A 20,913-nucleotide genomic window follows, 5' to 3' on the forward strand; every position below is an offset into this window, starting at 1 on the left:
CCAGGGTAGGTCAACTGCAGGGACGGCGGTGACTGATAAAAACACAACGGTATATTATAATCAGCAGTCTGTAATGATAGTGCAGTCTGTTTATATATTAACAGTTTTACTGAGGGTTTCCGTTCATTCGGTTTATTTAACCAGAGAGAAGCTACACAATCTTCAGTGGTACTCATGGGTTGCCTAAGACACATTTTTAATATTATACCCCATATTAATACTATTTAGAATAGCAAAGTAAACTGTTGAGGGAAATAAGAAATAATTGATTCTACAATCATTTCAATTATATATTTGGAAAAAACAGGCAGACATCCAAAGACAAGTTGTAACTATGTTGCAAATTATGTCAATATTTCTGAGTATTGATGATTGTGGTACAGCTGAAACTGATTCTAAACTGGACTAAAGATAGTTAGAAATGGATTTTTTTTCCCAATATAGGCTGCTTTTAGACTTAATTTTTTGACAGCATTTCATCTTACACACATTAAATTACAGACTAATCATTAAATGCAGTTGAGTTAGATTTTAAAACCTACACACCTTTTCAACTGCTTATCAACAAAATAATTACTGGGTCAGACTAAGAATTTATGTTTTATCTGTACAATCATGTGTTCATCTTCAGTTGCTGTCATCTGTATTTTGTCCCTGTCAGGTTACAGCTGAATACATATATTTAAAAATCAAATGTGCAGTAGGATACCAGCACTTTATCATCCATTAAGTAATCCAAGTCAAGTAACTGATGAATGGCTGAGCTATGCTGAATAAAATGTAATAGTGTCTATAATGTTTCCTTTTTCCACTACTGTATTTGAAGATAGATGTCATGGTCCGTATTCAGTTCAAAACATCAGGCATGAAGACAGGCACATGGTCAGAGAATCAAGGGAAGGAACCAGCCACTAAAATAAGCAGGAATAACAGGAACACGGTTCAGCACAAGCACAGTCAATACCTTATTAGGATGGACAATAAATGGGGGACTGAAATTAACTATGTCAATATACAAACCAAAATACAATACTCCTGGGAGCTGTCCTGCCCCTGCCAAGGTTTTGAGATGAATGGGGGTTTCTAACAATTTCTCAAGAATAGGAGTTTGAGAAATCTGAAAGAAGAAGAACAAGAACAAGAATTCCACCAGGAAAACTTATTGAAGCAACAGAAAGAACCCAATTACCGAAATCTACATCAGAAAAGGGTTGGCAGAAAGTTTCTTTCATTTTTAAATTCTCTCTTTTTTTTTTTTTACCAACAGTGAATCATCAATGCAACAGAAGAAATCCATATTGAATCTCATGATTAATTCCTCACAAGTTGATTAACACACCCTTACAAATGGACCATGACATCTGTCTCTGATGTTGCTTTTCATTACTCCCTGGAGCCGAGGTGTCACAGTAAATAAAGCATTGTTGCACTGATTTGTACAAGCTTGATCCGGCCATGGGCAATGTGAACAGTCCAATAAGATGACAGCAAAAGCAGAGTTTAGAAACCTCGTGCAGTTTTATTTACAGGTCACATTTCCCTCAGGTGTAACTCACACTGCTGTTAGAAATGAAAAATAATAACAAAAATGTAACAAAACTTGGACAGAGTTTACCAAATAGAGATCTGACAGTTCTACAGGTAGTCAACACACAAAAGACATCTAAGGAATGGCATTATGAAACTAACACACACTAACTTTGGCATTTTGGCCATCGTCATATTGGGTTTGTTTTTTTGGGAGCCAGATGTGACCATATTTAAATAAGAGGGTGAAGCTAACCTTAACATTAGCTGCTAGCTTAGTAACTACAGTGCATTTATGGTTAACAGTGATAATTTATTCAATTTCCAGTAAGTACATTTTGTTTTAATGGTTTTAAGGGTCTGTTAATACAACCTAACACTGGGCAAGACTTTTTTTTAGTCGTGTTACAATTAGCTTTTATAAAGTGAAAACACAATGAAATAGGGACAGCTACAAGGTTGTCACAGTGGTAGCAACTTGACAATGGACTACATCCACCTGTCACCTCCTTGATTATGCATAACTTTAATCCATAAGATTGAAAACAGGTGAGTTATATGAAAATTCACCCTTCATACAGATGTCTTGAAATTGTAGATATTAGCTATGGAGACCAAAATTGTTTTTTATACCAGGCTGTAAACATGTTTATTTCTGCTGTAAAGTTGGGCATTTTAACATGGGGGTCAATGGGACTGACTCGCATTTGGAGCCAGTCTCATGTGGCCATTAGGAGAACTGCATTTTTTTCCGGCTGTAGCGTTAGCTGCTGGTTAAACTAACTTTAAAAAGAAACTTTAAAAAGAAATGTTTACAGAGAACCAGCAGGGTTTATGGTATGCAGGCAGCAGGTGCCACTATGAAACAAAATACATACATTTCTTCCTTTGGGATTCTGATTGTGATTGTGATGTGATGTGATTTTCAGATGTGTATGTAGTAGCAGGAAAACATAACATAACATAACTCCACTGCATCTATGTGAATTCATCCAAGTTCCTTTAAATGCCCCAAATCAATCTAAATCTGCAATCATAATCTTTTCCCTTTTTGGGCTGCAGTTAATAAGAACAGATTTTCTAATAACAAAGATTATAGAAAAAAGAAGTGCAAGTTTAAATCAGGGTCCAGAACTTCATATTATATTTATGAACACATTCATCAATTTGCAGAACAGCAGCTGAGGTATGAATTATGAAAAATGTTTATAAACCTATGAAGGGCATTTAAATTTTTTAAGATTTCTTATTTCAGCATCTTTCAAAGTTTTCTTACAGCATATATTTTTGTTTGTAGAAAAATAAAACAATTATGTTTTGTGTTGCTTTCAGTCCATTTATCTTAATGTCCCCAGGTCCGATATGTACCATGATGGGGTTCAATATCTTATAACATACAACCACCGGGTAACTCCAACGTCTGGCATTTTAAATCCCATTAATAGTGGCTTCTTTAACTGGGGCAGCAGATAAAACCTTTGTGATTATAGTACAACAGCAGCAGCAAATATTTCTTGATAATGAACATTAATTCTAACTGCAGCCGACTGCACTCCAAACTATGGTGTCACCGATGGACCAGCTTCCTCCTGCCACTGACTCGTGTCCACAGGCTGCGAGCTGTCTGGGCGATGGTAACCCTGCGGGGCAGGCGGAGGCTCCTAAGAGGCTCCCTGATACATGCCAGTACTCCTGATTCTGAGGGCTGCCCCAGGTATTCATGGGAAATGTAGTTTATTCTCCTCAGCTGTTTGCTGTAGTAGTTCCTCAGGTCACAGAGCTCCTCGGCTGCAGTCTCAGAGATGATGGAGGAGTGTGATGGAGAGCCAGGCACAGTGTTGGTGGCTGTGTCACCACCTGGGGATGGGGAGGAAACTGCTGCTGCCGCTGCATCAGCACGGGGTTTCCTCCTCACTCTCTGAGGGGTGGTGGATTTACGTTTAGAACAAAGTTTAGCTGGATGCGATGGTGTTTTCTGACCATCACTGTTTTCTATAATGTTTATTTCAACATCAACCTCAATTTCATGTTGAGGCATGCGGGCCCTCCTTTTATCCTGCTCTTCCTCTCCATGTCTGTCTGTCGGCAGTTTTTCTGCTTGCTCTGTCTGTTTGTCTGTCTGGCTGACTGGCTTCAGGTCTTGTTTCCTGGACAGGTTCCTCTGTTCTTTAATCAGTTTCTGTTTGGGATGTGGGGGACAGCTGTTGTCCATGCCAGTGGGGTCAAAGGTCACATCAATCCCCTCCTCACTGGCCGATGCGTGCTGTAAACATGTGACAACCAAGTGTCAGTGAACGACAGTAGGAAAGTGACACCAGTTTTAGCAGTCACCATCATATTCATTACTTATTGTTGTTTGAGTAATATGCAATTCAGGTATGTGCCATAACAGATAGGCAAAGGGAGTCTATATTGAAGTTTAGCTGACCTCTCTGTGTAGTCAGTGAGAATAAACTGATTATGTTAGCAGGGCCAGTGTGATGAAATGTTAGTGACAGTTAGTGGCAACATGCTTCTGCTTACGAGCAATAGGCTTGGGCGATACTTTAATTTTTACAGCTATCAGTATTGTCAGTCAGTCGGGATCATTTATGCCCCAAAATATCGAGGAGACTTAATACCTCTAGTATCACTGGGCTGTCTTCTTTGTTATGATTCAATCAACAGTTCACACATTAAAATAAATGACATATTTCAATTTGTCACTATCAGTCAGTGTCTAACCTCAAAGCTGTGCACTGTCCATCTGACACACTGCATATCCTGTTCCTGTGCCAGGCTATTTTCTTCCAGGGTTCCCACACATTTTACCAATGAATTTTTTAAAAAACTTTTCCGTAATATTTTACCCCATTTCCATGACGTTATTTAAGTAAGTTTAGATAGTGTAGGCCTACACTGCGATACAGTAATATTGACACACTTACAGAGTATTTGCAGCTCAGCAAACTGCTCACACTTCCTAACTTTACCCTCTCGTTAGATATTCCTACCACCAATTAGCTGCATATGCTAACAGTCAGACCGGCACATATGGGGGTCTTCAGAAAACGTAAGGGCCACGCCCTTTTTTGGGGGCTAGAAAACTGATCCTATAGATGTCAATGCAATTTGGTGTGTTTGGATAATGATTTTGCTAATGCTAATGTTAGCATTAATAAAACAAATTAAGGTGTTAGTTCTTCACTGTAAAGTAGGCCTAGTTTTTTGAAAAAGTGACAGTGTAGACACAGTCACAGAATAACCTGTGCTTCAGCAGCATAGCTTTTTTTCATCTAGCCTTCATTTAAATGTTAACTATGTGTATACAGTTGTAATGTGCAGTGAATAAGTGAATATTCATATCATAAGACTGTGATTTTTTTTAAATGGGCAGCATCTTTAAAATTTGGCTAGCATGCTATGAACTAATGAAAAATTGTGGAGGAGTTTTAAAGATAAAGATGTTTGGATCTATCAGTTTCCTGTATCCACAGGGCAACACAGCTCCATTTTAAGCAGCCACATACAGCTGCACAACATTTTATCGAGTTAGCTGGCTAGTGAGCTACACCACCCTACATCCATTTGCAGAGTGGCTAAACAAGGGGCACATTAGTTAATCTCATATTTTGTTGCAAATAGTGTCACCAGGAAGATCAAGGCAATCAAACTGAGACAATAATGTCCTTTTATCGCCCAAGCCTGCTGGTTAGAAACAAATAGATGACATCATGCTGATTATTTTAAAACCATTAAGAGCATTATAAATAACTTAAAAAGAGATTTTCTGTGTTGACTAATACTCCTGCACTTAGACTGCCTGATCCACATGTGAAGCATGAAGTAAAGGTCTGGACAGTGCCATGCCAACAGAAGCAGTAGTGAACAGAAGAAAGAATGATGGACTGTACTTTGTCAGCTTGTCTTCTGGACAGGGTGGGGGGTTAGGGGAGCTCTGTCTTGACTTTCTTGGACACAGGGGCGTCTCCACCGCTTTGTACTGATCTCTTTCCCTCTTTGGCTTTGCCCTGGCCACTCACAGCTTTTACCTGCAGGTCATTAACAACAGTCTTTACCTGAGAGGGTTCAAGGACCTACATGGAGTGGACGAGGGAAAACTAGAGGGGAGGACATTCAAGTCTGCACATGGACAAAAACGACAGAATCCTCCGTTCATCATCACACTGGCTGATGCTGGGGATCCCCAGAGGTCTCTGTACTCAGATCATCTTTCAGGTTCTTTGCTGAGTCTTTCCAGATCTACATGGAACTGTTTAGGACCTGAGCTTAAAAATCAAATCAAAAATGCTAGTCAAAAATGCCTATCATAAGTGCTTAAGTGGTCTGAACAACAGTCTAATTACCCCAAATTATTCAATTTAAATAATAATCTATATCAAACCACATCTCATGGTCTTCATCAAAAAATCTGCTGATGAAGACCATGACGGGCATTTAAAAGTCCACAGACAGAAAATATATTAAATGGACTGTGATCTATGAGTGTTTTGTCAAACTACCATTCACAAGGTCAAGAATTAACTTTGGCATTATTAAAAAATGTATCTTCTAAAACTGATCATTTGAAATATGATTTTAAAATCTTTAATTTCTGTTAAATTACTTAACTGACAATCTCAATGGTTATTTAAGCATCACTACCTGTGTAACATGATATAAATATGTAACTCAGGTAAGTAAGTAAAAATCCATATGTCACACCCAGTCACCACAAGAAAATATTGGCATTGTTCATTTGTGCAAACCACGATTATGTTACATTAGTACATTTCATTTGTATCATATGAAAGTTTCTAAAGTGGCGTAGTATCATCAGGAGGTGGAGGGGATGGTGGATAGCAGGACACCTTCGTGACACGCCTGCTGAGCTACAGACCAATGTTCAAGACCAAAACGCAACAAAACCTGTTTTGTTCTAGAAAGCGATCACTGCGTTTCCAGCAGCTATTTAGGCACAAACAGCAGTTGATTTTTTACCAAGACATCACTGTTAATGGATAGCAGGACAATAATAGTGTTACAAAAATTGGCTGGTTTTTTTTTTTTTTTTTTTTTTACTAATATCCCTTTTCCACCAAATTCATGCACGTACGTCAGTTTTTCAAACACGGCCAAACCCGTGAAGAGTAGGCTACAGACTTCTTCTTCCCATTATCAGTAGACAAGAGTGGCTCTGCAGCACATGAGTATGCCTTTCTGTGTATGGGTGGGTTTTTCTGATGTGACACATTCGACATCACAGACAGGCCGGAGAACAGGTAAAAAGAAGAGAGGAGTATGGAAACTTTATGGTGGCTACTTGATGGGGTGGCTGTGGGTCAGGAGGTGGAGTAGGTCATCCCCTAATTGGTTGATCGGCGGCTCTCTGCTCCTTCGGTTTGAAGTATCCTCGGGCAAGATACTGAAGCATGTGAATGGTTACTAAGTAGCAGGTGGCACCATGTACCAAAGTCTTGGCCACCAGAGTGTGAATATGTATGTGTGTGTGTGTGTGTGTGTGTGTGTGTGTGAATGGGTGAATGTGACATAGTTTAAAAATTGATTTGAGTGGTCGGATGACTAGAAAAGTGCTACACAAGTGCAGTCCATTTACCATGTACTTCTTTTTATATCTGTCTTACTTATTTAGTCTCTCTTTCAAACTTGGTTCAGACTAATTTGAATCAATGTTTGAGCGCTGCTTGTGCGGAAACGGATGGTATTTTGTGGGTGGCGTGTCACTGTAACTTGACGGAATAGATTAGCACATTCACCCAGATGTTGTGTTTTCATCAATGACAATCAGAGGTGGAGGCGGTAATACCCATGACATGTTAGCAGTTTCTTTTGTGTAGTGGAAAAGGGGCTTAAGACATCGCTGCTTTTCCTGCCAGGGTGGTGGCACGAAAAGCAATTGTTTTTACTGAGGTATTGCTCTGTTTCTAGCCGGGATTGTGCCCTCCAAACCAAGCATTTTAAGATAAAACATTATTTAACCACAGCATTACACTAAATAATAATGTGTAAATGTAACGTATCTGTGGTTTGCAGAAATGTACAATGCTAGCATTTTGTTTTGCAGGCCACTGGGTTGGTTTAAGTAGTGGTCTATGCCTGTAATAGTTGTTCGACCTCGTACCTTTCGATCAGCTGTGCAAATCATAGTGGCAAAATTAAGAGCAGCAGTGGAATCTACATCAACTACAACTATTTAATCTATGATTAATCATGTTAGAGTACTAATGATCATTATCAGTCATGGTCATGGTGCGAAGGTTACTTTTCTGTGAAATCTTGATAATAAAAACACAAAATCCTCTAATCACTATGTGGACATAAGGCTTTTGTATGTGTTTATAAGTGTGCAGCATAAACACCACAATATTTAGCTTCAATTCAATTTTGACTTACCTTAATGGATTATTAGAAACAATTAGAAAATATCTGACAACATTTAAGGTGACATGGAGGAAAGACACAATAGAAGAAGAAGAAACTGGTTAGAGACTTCACAAAGAGAACACAGAAGATTGAAAGAAAAATCACATTATTACACAAACAGGAGATACAGGAAAATAATATTCAGTGGAGCACTAAAGAGAGAAGAAAACATCTACTGCACTGTACAACATTTGCACCCATTGTTTGCTTGTCACAGATAAACTGTTTTTACAGTGTATGGTGGCCAACATGCATAGCTGAATTGTTTAGGGTGGGTCCTACATTCACACTTGATTCTAATTTCTAAATATGCTTCATAAATATGGACCCTAATCCAAATTGGAGGCGGCTATCAGGCCCCAACCCTACATTGATTTTCTAAACTTAAATACATACTGTGAATAAAATTGTTTTCATATGGTGTTACACCTCTTCCTAACTGGGAACGATGCAAACGAGCGAACATCAGCTTGATTACATGTGTATGATCCAATATAGTAGATCCAGTGAACTTCTGTTTGACTGCTTTGTGATATATCACTGTGGGCAGCATTTACTCACCACAGCAGATCCAGCCCCTGTTGTCCTCATCTTCATACTGACTGTGTGAGTCTGGTTCTTCAGCAGAGGAGCTTTGCGGCCAATCTTCATGTAAAAGTAGGTGGTGTATGGAGTGAAGCTGAAATCCTCTCTGAAGTCAACAGACAGAATCTATGTCAGAGTCTAAACTGTCCAAAGCATGTTCTTATCAACATCTTATTATTGATTTAATTACAATATATATCTTTTAATTAACTGTTAATTATTGTCTGATAGTAACAGATGTTTTTGTATTGCAAAGACCTTAAGGGTAGGGCCGGATCTAAATCGGTTCTGAAAGTCCAGAGTCTTCCATAATTTATTACACAAACTTTCAAGAGGAATGCTCTCTAGCCAAACTGCATCATACCAACCCCAAACTACCAGCCTCCATATGCTTCAAGGGCTAATAAGCCTATTTGTAATAATAAAGACAAAATAAAGAACAAAAAAGTCAGTGTGTTTTGGACCATGGTTGTACTTGTATTTTAAATACAAACCACAGAACATGATGAGTCACCTGAGGTACCCCTTCAGCAGCAGCTGAATTATCACAGCTTCAGCCTGCAGTCGAGACAGTGTGGTGGTCTGGATCATCTTCCTGCGCTTGGCTGGGCCTTTCCCCATCCAGGCCTCAACCAGCTTCAGAGGAGTCAGCTTTTCATCCACTGACCCTGCTATCTCCAGGATCTGCACCACCTGCTTGGCATGCTCGGTAATGTCCACAGTGGTGGAGTCTGCAGGGATAGAGATCAGACTATTACTCACTCAAATTTAGAGAAGATGGCTTTTCACAACCTTGAAGAACACATGCAACCATGATGTTTATTGACACACAGACACACGCACCTTTTGCATGGCGGCAAGTATCACACATCTGGTTGCATCCTTCATCGTCCCACACCTCATCAAAATGAACAGCCATGAGAGAGCGTCGACACCTTCACACAGCAAACATGACACTCAACAGACCTTCGAGTCATGGTACATGAAGAACAAACTGTGCGTGCGTGTGTGTGTGTGTGTGTGTGTGTGTGTGTGTTACCTGTCAATGTTTTGGCAGTAGTCAACCATCTGCAGCAGCTTCTGCTGACCAACGTTCTCCATCACCACCATGGTGCTGATCCGGAAGATATCAGAGAAACCAAAGTAGACGACACAGTCTGCTTGGCGGTCGTCTCGTCCTGAAGATACACAGACATCAGGAATTTAACGAGATGTATCTGCAAAAACACTAGAGCAGTATAAACTAGTATTGTGTCCTGACAGAAGACAAACAGTGTCTACCTGCGCGTCCACTCTCTTGGTAGTAGTTCTCGATGGACTTGCTGATGGTGTGGTGGATGACAAACCGGACGTCAGGCTTGTCGATGCCCATGCCAAACGCCACTGTGGCAACCACCACCTATAGAACAACACAGTCACGTACCGTAACATGTTCAAATATAAGCAGTAAGTGTGTATCTTTTATAAAAGGGCAGTCGTACGTATTGCCCTCATCATCCTTTGTTTTGTTTTGTTTTTTGGCTGGATCAGAGAGGCGAGGCCAGCTCTATAAATGCTTAAAGTCTCTCAATGAGTGAATTATGAGTATGAAGCTAGCTAGCTAACTAGCCAGTCCAATGGCACTTTTTGATGGGGGGGTGGGGGGGGGGGGGGATCAACTCATCAGTCTGTTTGTATTTACATGAGTTTGTAGGCTGGACCACAACAATGGCGCCAGCTCATGCCAGCTCAGTAAAGTACAAGTCAAAGCCAATGAAAGTCCGACTTAAACTTAACTCACATAAAGCCCTCCTAAAGCCGACATTTTGATGTTGCTATTTGCATTCAAAGAGTAGTCCTGTGTCGTTCTAGAATGTAAACATCCATCATGTGTTCCAACAGACATTTAAGGGTTAGTGGGTTAGTGAATTGTATTGCCCTGGGCTTATTTTACCCTGGGTTAACAATCAGTATGTTTGCATGACATTAGAGAAAATCGATTTATTGTGTTAGCCTGACTAATATTGGACTTTTAAAAAATAAAATGTACAGAGCTGTAAAGTTGTCTACCAAGGTACCAGTTTGTCAGTAGCTAACTTGTTTGTTGACTGTTTGGTCTGCAACATAATACGTCAGCCGAATACTAACCAGCTGAAAGGGGGCGTATGGCCACCCATGGTAGTGGAGTCGGACATACTTCGGTCAATAAATTGATTCCACTCCTGTGCTTGTATACTGGGACAAGGACAGGAGTCTAATTAAATGGCCTTGTTGAGCTTTAACTGTGAATGGTACTGACTGTGTGTGTGAAAAGGGGCTAAGTAAGCCCTGGGATAAGAATATGCTGCGTGAAAGACCTCCAGTCACCATAATCAAAGAATTAAAGCAAATTTTGGCCCAATATTCTGGAGTCCCTCCTGTGAAAGAATAATACCAGTACGTGTCACACCCAAATACCTGGATTTTGTTGTTGGTCCATTTGCGGTGAACACGAGACTTATCATTAGGATCCATGTTAGCGTGGTAGGGATAGGCAAGGATGTCTCTCTTCTGGAGTTCAGATGACACTGACTCTGCATCCTTCTGAGAGAACACATACACGATCCCTGTGGCACACACACCAGGAAAAATGACTGCTGAACAAGACTGCTCTGTATGTGAATTTATACACCTTAAATAATCTATTCAGTCTTAAACCTGAGCATATTAGCCTCAGTGTGATGCATTATATTTGCTTTTTCTGAGTCTCATCAGTCTTGTGTGCTGCAGTACCTGACTGATCCTTGTATCTGTTCTTGATCAGAGAGGCAATGTCACTTATTGATACATCATAGTTAGAATCTTTAACACGAACCTGAAAAAAGAGCAGAATTCAGTGTTACTGGAACATTTCCCATAGAGGTGTGAAACTGAGTTGTTAAATTTGTTCAACAGGTGTGAGGTAGTACGTAGAGATGACAGTATGTTTTTTGTAACAGGCTGAACATGCAAAAACACAAAATGGTCATTTGTGTATTATAATTTGTGGATTTTAACTGGTCCGACAGGTGTGTAAGCAGGATTGTGCAGCGCATGTGTGCCTGTGCTTGATGAAGAGACATTCAGTGTGTGTGTTTGTGTAGGAAGCAGGTGGCTGAGAGATGGAGTTGCTGTGGTTACCACCTCGTAGTAGAGGTTAGTTCGGTTGAAGGACGCAGAGAGTGTGATTGGCTTTTGCACACACAGGATCTTCTCACAGTCCTTGAGGACGCTGCTGGTGGCGGTGGCTGTGAGGCCAAGCAGCGGGACTTTGGGGAACTGCCTCTTCAGGATGCCAAGCAGTTTATAATCTGCACAGGATCATACATACAAACACATAATTAGCAACTTTGAAGATAAACCTAGAATTTTGATCAGAAGGGGGTATGGTTGCCTCAAGCCTCCTAGAGACTGTGGGATTTTAACATCATCTAAGTTTAAACGGTGCGACATGGATCTAAAAAATTTGGGTCTATACTGAATCCTAGGCTACAGCATACGTCCATCAGCATCAATACGCAAGAACGAAATATCATCAGCGTGCATCATCCATCTATGTCACTGTGGTGGTAAGAGACAAATGAAAACAAAGTCGAGCCCAATGCATTAGCATTGTTGCGCCGATCAGTGCATCATTTCATGCTGGATTTCTATTGGTTGGTTGGTAGGCATAGGTTGTAACAGCAGTCACACTGTGAGATGGTCATCCCAAATTTCTGACATGATTTTATCCCAGGCTGTCTTTGATTGCAAGACCATGTCAATGGCCATCCTTGAACCTCTCTCACTGGGCAACACAGGACCACCATTTTAGAGCCACGAACAAAGATATCGCCCAAATCTTTCAGATTGGTCATCTTTCTATGAAAAGCCCAAACCAGGCTTTAGAAGCACCATACTTCCACCCCTTCATCCTAGTGAAGCTCACCTGGTCTGAAGTCATGTCCCCACTGGCTGCAGCAGTGCACCTCGTCCACAGCGATGCGACTCAGGCGGTTTGCGTTGTAGGCTTTCTCCAGACGAGACATGAGCAGCTTGCTCTTGGCGATCTTCTCTGGAGTCACGTACACCAGCTTAAAGGGGGCCTTGGGATCAGTCAGTCCATTCATGACGGTCTTGGCGTGCTCCTAAAAAATGTATAAACATTGCTTTTTCATTTTTTTTACACTGTGAAAGCTGACATTTTAAACCACACAAAAACTCTGGTATACCATGATACTACCCAAGCCTGGAGCAGAGTATTTAGAAATCCCGATGGCATTATTTCCATTTCCGTCAAAAATACAAATGCTCCTCTTAATTATTAACTCATAGGATAGGGATAATGTTACAGGACTGAATACAGCCGGGAGCCACGACAGGGAGAGACTGCAGGAAAAACAGCATTTTTTTTTTTTTTTTTTTACATCTTTCTCTGTGAATTAAGGGTTTATTTCAACCACACCTAACTAACTAGATGACTAAGAACACTAACTTAAACGGTTTTGTTTATTTTGTTTCTGTTGAGTTTGGATGAACTGTGTTTAACAATGACTTTACAAGGCAATTAAGCCAGTCTTAGTTTGGTAAAAGAGAGAATCTTAAATTTTAAAAAGGTGTGAAGTTGTATTTCTGTATTTCATAAGGGAAATACAGTCCCTCCAGAAAATTTGCAATCCTGCGATCGCAATAATTAATGCAAATTCAACGCAAGTCCACAATATTTGCAGGGGCTTGCAATTTTTCAAAAGTCCCGCAAATTTTCCACGTTGTTTCACATTTTATGGCTGACCAGAAATCGTCATGCTTACAGTCAAAGTCATTTGAAACGTCAGACGCGTCATCAAATGGCATTGCAGTATGGAGAAACGCTCTGTATTGACATAAGAATTTGCACTGTTTAAATGCATACTTTATGTGTTGAATGTATTAAAATGTTATGTTTACAGAAGATGTAGCTTACATGTTGTTTAACAGTCACATTGTGTGGTTTGAGAGCTACAATATTCACTCAGGATTTTTTGCAACATTATTGGAGTCCATGTTTTGAAAATAATTTAATAAAACTAAAGAAGAGAACTATAAAAAACATTTGCAGCTACTTCTGTAGTATTTGCAATTTCCCGCAAAAAAAAAAAAAAAACATAAAAATGCCGCAATTTTTAAATCGCAATTTTTGACAAAATTGGCCACAAATTCAAGGTTTTTGGGCCGCAAATTCAAGGTCAAGGTTTGCTGCGAGATCCTGGAGGGACTGGAAATAGGTGTAAAGGCCCTGACACACCAAGCCGACAGTCAGCCATGGGTCAATGTTGGATCGTCAGTGAGTGTCTGTCACTGTAGTCAGTGTGATGTGTCCCGCACTGTTGCCCAGTGTCTGCTTTTCTTTTTGATGATTCAGCATGTTGAATCAGCGACAGTGACAGTGGAGCCCGTCGGTGAATGAAATCACTCTGATCAGCAGTTCAGCTCAGCACACGAGACGACAAACGGAAGTGAGGAAAGTAAACAAACTGCTGAAGTCAAGAGGGAGTGAGACTTAAACAAACTTGTAACATAAGGTAAGATTATTTTTCTTGAGCATTGAGCGCTTAAGCAGAAACATTTTAGGATGGTTTGTGTAGTTGCTCACTCCTGCAGAGTAAATATGGTTTGTTCTCATTGGATTGTGTTGTGAATGTGCTAACATGCTAACTAACATCAAGACGGTCTTCCGGTTTTCCTTTCTGAATGACAATAACAGATTTTTAAAACGGTTAATTCACCAAATTAACAAAACCTCTCACTTACTTTTTGTTATATCTGACCAGATAGTTTTGGTTTTACAAGTTTGAGATATCTCACCCTGAGATGTCTACCTCCACCCCAATACTACAGAGGAAAATGAAATAAAGTTTCTAAAGCTCACACCTGTGAAAAAATATTTTTTTAAAAAAAATCAACAGCAACATCTTCCCGAAACAGTGTCCTCATTAATCTAAGTCATCTACAAGTCAAGTCAAGTCAAGTTTATTTATATAGCACATTTCATGCAAGCACAGACTCAATGTGCTTAAAAACAGAAACAAAGGTACATTGTACACGACAAAACATAAACATTATGATAAGAGTGACTAACATTTATAAAAACACACAAGATGTAATCAAAGGTGTTAGTTAAACAAGATAAGAGGATATCTTTCTTATCACGGTTAAAAACAGGAGATAATAACAATAATAATACTAATTCAGTAAACCTAACTAAAAGCTTTTGAGAATAGATATGTTTTAAGTTTGCTTTTAAAAGAAGACACTGAAGTAGCAGACCGTAGTTCAATTGGTAACGAATTCCAGAGAGTGGGACCATAATGACTGAAAGCACCAAAACCTGAATTGGAGTTGATTCTAGGTATTGTGAGGAGACCTTTGTTTGATGATCTAAGGGATCTCTCTGGTACATACTCAGTGAGCATGTCAGAAACGTAGGAGGGAGCTAACCGATTAAAACATTTATAAACAATAAGAAGAACTTTAAAATCAATTATTTGTTTTACTGGGAGCCAGTGTAGTGATGATAAAACCGGGGTAATATGGTCAGACCTTTTGATTTTTGCTAGGACCCTAGCAGCTGCATTCTGAATAAGCTGGAGTTTGTTTAATGTTTCTTTTGGCAGTCCAGCAAAGAGGGCATTGCAGTAGTCTAGTCCACTTGAAATAAAAGCACGAACCAGCTTCTCAGAATCTGATTGGGATAAAAAACATCTAACTTTTGCAATATTTCTCAAGTGATAAAATGCTGTCTTTGATATATTAGAGATGTGCTTGTGAAAGTTGAGGTCAGCATCAAGAACCACACCTAAGTTTTTGACATGATCACATGGTTGAACAGATAAGGGAGTAAGCAGGGATTGAATTTCGTGCCTCAGGGCCCTAGGACCAACAACAAGACTCTCCATCTTGTCCTGATTAAGCTTTTGCTCATCCAGGTACTGATATCTGAGATGCACTGGATGAGATTGTTGAGAGGGTCATATTCATTGGCAGAAACCGATATGTATAGCTGTATATCATCAGCATATGACTGATATTAGACTTTATATTGCTGAATAATGGACCCAAGAGGAAGCATGTATAATAAAAGAGGACCTAAAATCGATCCTTGAGGGACACCATATGGAATGCTTATCTAATCTGAATCAAAATTACCAATGGACACAGAGAAAGATCTTCCATTGAGGTAAGAAGAAAGCCAGTTCAGAGCTGTACCTTTAAGGCTTAAACAGTGTTCAAGACGCTGAATAAGAATTTCATGATCCACAGTATCGAACGCTGCGCTTAGATCAAGAAGTACCAGAACAGAGACTTTATGGTCTGTAGTTGTCAAAAACCAGTGGATCAAGATTATTTTTCTTTAACAGTGGTTTCACAACAGCATGTTTGAGACATGAGGGGAAAGTTCCAGAAAGTAGGGAGACATTAACAATGTCAAGAATATCCTCCACCATACAACTAAAAACATTTTTGAACATTTTAGTTGGCATCATGTCAAGAGCACATATTAAAGAACTGAGCTGCTGCACTACATCATGCATTGGATTGAATCAGGGCAAAGTTGGAGAGTGTTAGCAATGTTACACTGAGTCAAAGAGACATGATCATGTCAACAAATAAGCAGAATATGGCTGCCAGTCATTACCTTGCTACTGGACGCATTCAGCATGACTGCTGACACATTGATGGACGTCAAGCACATGATCTGGTCCTCAATCAGGGACACCAGGGGACTGACAACCAGTGTAAAACCTGACATAAAACACACTCAGGTAATGAGATTACAGTGGGAAAGACTGAGACAGTAAGCATGTATGTACTCATAAGATGAACAGAATTATCTTAGAAACTACAAAAGTGGTATGTGAGCATCAACACTGTATATATGTGTGTCAGTGTACCATTGGAGCAGACTGCAGGCAGCTGGTAGCAGAGGCTTTTTCCTCTTCCTGTAGGCATCACCAGGTACAGATCTTTTCCTGACATGGTCAGGTTGATGGCCCTCAGCTGCAGTGGTCTGAACGTGGAGAGATGGAATGTGTCCTTCAGGTGACGCTCCACTTCTTTGGACCATGGAAAATCTACCAAATCAATAAAGCATGGGGAAATTGTTTGGAGTGTTTGGAAAAACACAGACTTCACTCTAAAGTATTTTGTTAAAAATTACATTTGAATTTTTTCAGGCCTGTCAGATAAATTACAAAATACAGTTTCTCACTGAACTTATAAAAAATAAGAAATATTGCTTACAACACATATAGCTCATCTCCCAGTAAGAAGGGGAAAACACAAAAAGTTTTAACACAAAGTTTTATTTATTTATTTATTTATTTATTCATTTATTTATCAAAAGTATGGTTGTCATAGCACTTGGTTTTAGGAGGTGCTGCAGTCCCCACAGAACCCCTACTTCAGATGCCCACGTTACGCTCATAACATGGGCATAACATATCATTAATACATTGAAGTACTACATTCATTTAAAAGCTCATGGAAAATGACTTTTAAACTGTATCTTTGTATGCTCCAATTCAGATACTGAATAGTCTCTGACTACAGAGGACTGATACTTTTGTACTTGTGCTACAGTTTTCACTCTCTCCAGGATTTCACGGGCTGTTTCTGGGATTGTTGTAGCCTGAAATGTCTGTTTTTACAGCAGCTTTTCTAAAAATCTGCAATGAACGTTGCAATGTTTGAAGGCGATTTTTTTTTTTGCAATTAAATTACAGGGGCAAGTGGAAATTGCAGAAACAGCTGGGATGTTGTCTGGGATTTTGAGTCTTTTATCATGACCATTTAGGGTTTCCCACAGAATTAGAATCTATTTAGAGGGGGGCGGGGGGGGCTGGGGCTGCAAAAGCTGATCGTGACAGATCTGCCATTTCATGCAGTCCTGTAAGACTGTCTCCATGAGCCACTCTCCCAGTTAGCATGAGCTAACACAGCACAAAGAGATCTCATCACTACTCGTCATGTTTTGCTGGCAACATTGCTGGCAGAAGCCGACATTGGAAGGGCTCGACTCTGTTATTCAACCTGTTAATAAACATTGAGTAACGTTAGCTTTGTGATGCTAACAATTAGCCCTGTTGCTGTGTGTGTGTGTGTGTGTGTGTGTGTGTGACTGTCCCAGGCGCAGAGCTCTGATCTGGCAGCAGTCTCTTGATAAAAAGAGAGAGACAGAGGCTAAGTGAATCAATGAGCTGCATGCAGCTCTAAAATAAAAAGAGATTTTACACATTTTAAAAAGTTAAATTTGCAGGAAAGTTGTGGTGACTGGACAACAATGCAGGGTCGCACAGAATTCACCGGGATTTGCTAAACTTGCCTTAATATTTTCACTTACAACATCATGAAATATTAGAGGGACTGAGTTTTGAGGCTCTGCTACAAAACTTTCAACCCAAGTAGCACCAGTGCTGTGCAAAAAAGAAAATGTACAGCTCTGAGTGTAGAGTACCTGTGCCATCATAGAGCTGCATCTCCTTCTTGCTCATTACTGAATCAGCTCCAGATGACTTTGAAGAAGATGAGGATGAAGAGGATGACGGCTGGGCAGCATCACAGGCCTCCTCCAGCTGCTGCAGGAGTGCATTTTTACGAGTAGTCAGCTCGGCCTGCTTCTGCAGGAGCTCTGTGATCTGCAGCTCCACCAACTCCAGCTCTGCCTCCACTGAGTCCAGCTCTGCCTGCACATCTGAGAAGTAACAGACACACCAGGTACACTGTTAGGGACACTGATTCTGAGCAGATACATGGACATGTGAATGGAGATAGGATGGCTGCACTAAGATAGTTGCAAACCCATTTTACTTCTATTTCACTGTTTTATTGGGGAAAAAAGATAAGAAAGAAAATGTTCTTCACTTCTGAATATGTAAAATAAATGTTACTCAAAGTTATAATACATGATTTAGATCAATGAATCCAGTAAACTATAGTCCACTTAGCATTTGTATCAAATTAGTAACAGGCAGGCAGGGACAGACTGCATGATTATAGAGTAACATGTGCAGCAGGTTTTCTCAGTGGAGTTATCCTAAGAGTATGAACAGGGAGGAGACTGTCAGGTCTTGCACCTGCACAGGTTTAAGACCTCTGGGGATCACACCTCCACAGTTAATGATGTCATTCCATCTCTTTGTACCTCCCCTCAGAGTCCCATTAGAGCTGAGGCAGGGTGTGATCTGTCATCAGTCCCCATGAAATCAACCTCCTCTCACAGAAAAACAACAGGGTTATCACAGAGGACTTTCTGTATGTTTACATATTGGCTCTGTTGCCCTGTTTGGTCTCTAATAAGGTTTGGCTCATTTTTCACACAAATAAAACTAATTCAAAGTAGTTAGGTGCCAACATATCTGCACAGTTTGTTTCTTGGCTTGGAAAGAACTGACTTACCATTGCTTCCACCATCACCATCCATGTTTGTCAGACTGATCTGCTCAGAGAAGAGCCAACCTTCAGACTGTAAGAGATGTAAATTTGATTTCCTGTGAAACAGAAAGACATGAAAGTCAGTTTTGCCGTACTGTGAATCTGACTGGGCCCCATTTTTTTCAAATGAGGAACAAACTTAGGTTACTCCTGCATCTACTACAGTTATCTGACTGCATACTAGTTAATGGTGCTGTATAATTTAGTTCTTGATTGTTTATGTGAGTGAATACCCGACTTATTCTTTTAGTTCAGTGTTTTAAGTGTAATAATTTTTTATATAAAAACGTGTCAGTATTAATACATTTTAGTTAGCTAAATTATTAAAGGTACTATCAAGTGGAGCATTCATAATCTAATTTCCAACCACTGCCAGTTCACCTCTAATGGAGCAGTGTAACCAGGACAAACTAAGTAACTATTTCAGGCTACAGCTATATAACGTTACCCATCATTAACTAACGTAACTGTAGTGACTAAGTACATAAATTTCACATAGCGTTAGCCAACCCAAACTACTTATTGTATCTTAACATAAGCTAACTTAGCTAACACTCCACAGCGCCGCACCTGTCTCATCACACAGGGAGCAGCACAGTTAAGTTAGCTGTTAGCTTCTTGATGGATACTCTCACCATACAAACATATTGGAGCATCATGTTTAACCGGCTTCTCACTCTCGTGCCACTGCTACATAAGCTTCCCTACTTGAAACACTTCCTCTCTGCTGTCGGTAAAATGGGTTAACACGTCTGGGACAAAATATCAAATACAAGTGACGAACCATTCACAAACTCTGTCCAGGCCCCTTTCTTGTTGGTGAATCCACTTCACGGTTGCTATAGTAGTGTGGCACCATACAGACACAGACCGCGCCGGGTGCAATGAAGTACTTGAAGTCCTGAATTTTCACCCGGAGTTATGCCTGCTAGGCAACTTCCGCCTCCTGCTGCAGGATTGACAAACATTATTATCAAATATGGCTCGTTTTATAAATGTATAAATGAAGCTTATATAGTCTACGTTTAAAACATAACCTAGAAGGAGCACAATATTGTACTTTTTAAGTTCCATACCAGCGCTGCCTGACAGAATACACACAGGGCAACTATATCTCTTGTATTCAAGCGGACGTTGTACCGAAATGGAAATGATTTTCAGAGTTAAAATGTTTCTCATTTTGAGTTGGCATTCTTGTCATATGCAGTCCAGTAGTAGTGTGTTATACCAGCAGAGAAGCAGTAATGCAGTTGCTGAGAGAATATATATAAATTATAACATTTATTGCGGATGTCTCGTCATCAATGACGTATCCCGCGGTGAACACAAAGCATCCTGGGAACTCGTGTAACATACGAAGAGCAGAGGCGCCAAATATGAATCCAGTGAGAAGAAGAAGATAGTTAGGGAATTTTAGCAAATTGCATAGACCATCTGTGACAAAATTGCTTACCACTTGCTTCTTGCTTCTTCACTAATATGTTCATCTAGGTGTCTACTAACATCTATCAATTTATGCAAACCCAAATCCTTGTGGAAAATTCTGGGGAGCCAATCTAAATCAGGGTGCTCAGAGGACCTAGGCAAAAAATGGGAAAATAAACTTTTGCCAGTAATAGCTTGTGAGATGTCTATCTAGGGTTTTTGGGGGTGCTGAATTGATTCCAGCCATTATTTATCAGAAAAAAATCACTCCCTGATCACATAAAATGTATTCTATTGACATAATTAACTGAACTCAGTGGAAACATTGTTTTATCAGTTTTCTAGTCAATCTTATTTATCAAACTCCACAGCATCTCCCTCACTCATCTTGTCATTTGGCTGGTTAATGTTCTGGCAAAAGTTGCCATGACAGTTGCCACAAGCTGAGATACACCTGACTCCTTGCTTTTTACAGCAGCACCTGAGTGTGCTACAGTCGCCTGCACA

At 40.0% G+C, this 20,913-nt stretch overlaps 1 protein-coding gene across 2 annotated transcripts; it reads right to left on the reverse strand.

Annotated features, from left to right (window-relative positions):
• Nucleotides 1–1,499: 1,499 nt before the first annotated feature.
• Nucleotides 1,500–20,195, reverse strand: recql (RecQ helicase-like). Of its 2 annotated transcripts, XM_049566451.1 has the most exons (17): nt 20,058–20,192; nt 19,766–19,930; nt 18,946–19,037; nt 18,005–18,241; nt 16,443–16,622; nt 16,187–16,293; nt 12,461–12,659; nt 11,677–11,843; nt 11,287–11,368; nt 10,972–11,120; nt 9,817–9,934; nt 9,575–9,713; nt 9,379–9,470; nt 9,050–9,266; nt 8,512–8,641; nt 5,421–5,558; nt 3,651–3,790 (listed from the first exon to the last, which is right to left on the reverse strand). In XM_049566451.1, exons 3-16 carry the CDS (start codon nt 18,968–18,970, stop codon nt 5,454–5,456), a joined length of 1,947 nt encoding a protein of 648 aa, XP_049422408.1. In that variant the 5' UTR covers nt 18,971–19,037; nt 19,766–19,930; nt 20,058–20,192; the 3' UTR covers nt 3,651–3,790; nt 5,421–5,453. The 2 variants fall into 2 exon arrangements, with proteins under 2 accessions (XP_049422409.1, XP_049422408.1); XM_049566452.1 differs by lacking the exon at nt 5,421–5,558 and having other exon boundaries at nt 1,500–3,790; nt 20,058–20,195.
• Between the last annotated feature and the right edge of the window lie 718 nt (nt 20,196–20,913).

This window comes from Epinephelus fuscoguttatus, linkage group LG22, assembly GCF_011397635.1.
Source record: "Epinephelus fuscoguttatus linkage group LG22, E.fuscoguttatus.final_Chr_v1".
Taxonomy (NCBI): Eukaryota; Metazoa; Chordata; class Actinopteri; order Perciformes; family Serranidae; genus Epinephelus; species Epinephelus fuscoguttatus.

Excerpts from the sequence above, each read along its gene's own strand:
- recql (XM_049566452.1), bottom strand. The coding sequence starts at position 18,970 with ATGGATGGTGATGGTGGAAGCAATG. Across the intron at positions 11,121-11,286 it reads CAGATACAAGGATCAGTCAG|GGATCGTGTATGTGTTCTCT; the intron begins GTACTGCAGCAC and ends TGTGTGCCACAG. Across the intron at positions 9,935-10,971 it reads GGACCAACAACAAAATCCAG|GTGGTGGTTGCCACAGTGGC; the intron begins GTATTTGGGTGT and ends GTTGTTCTATAG.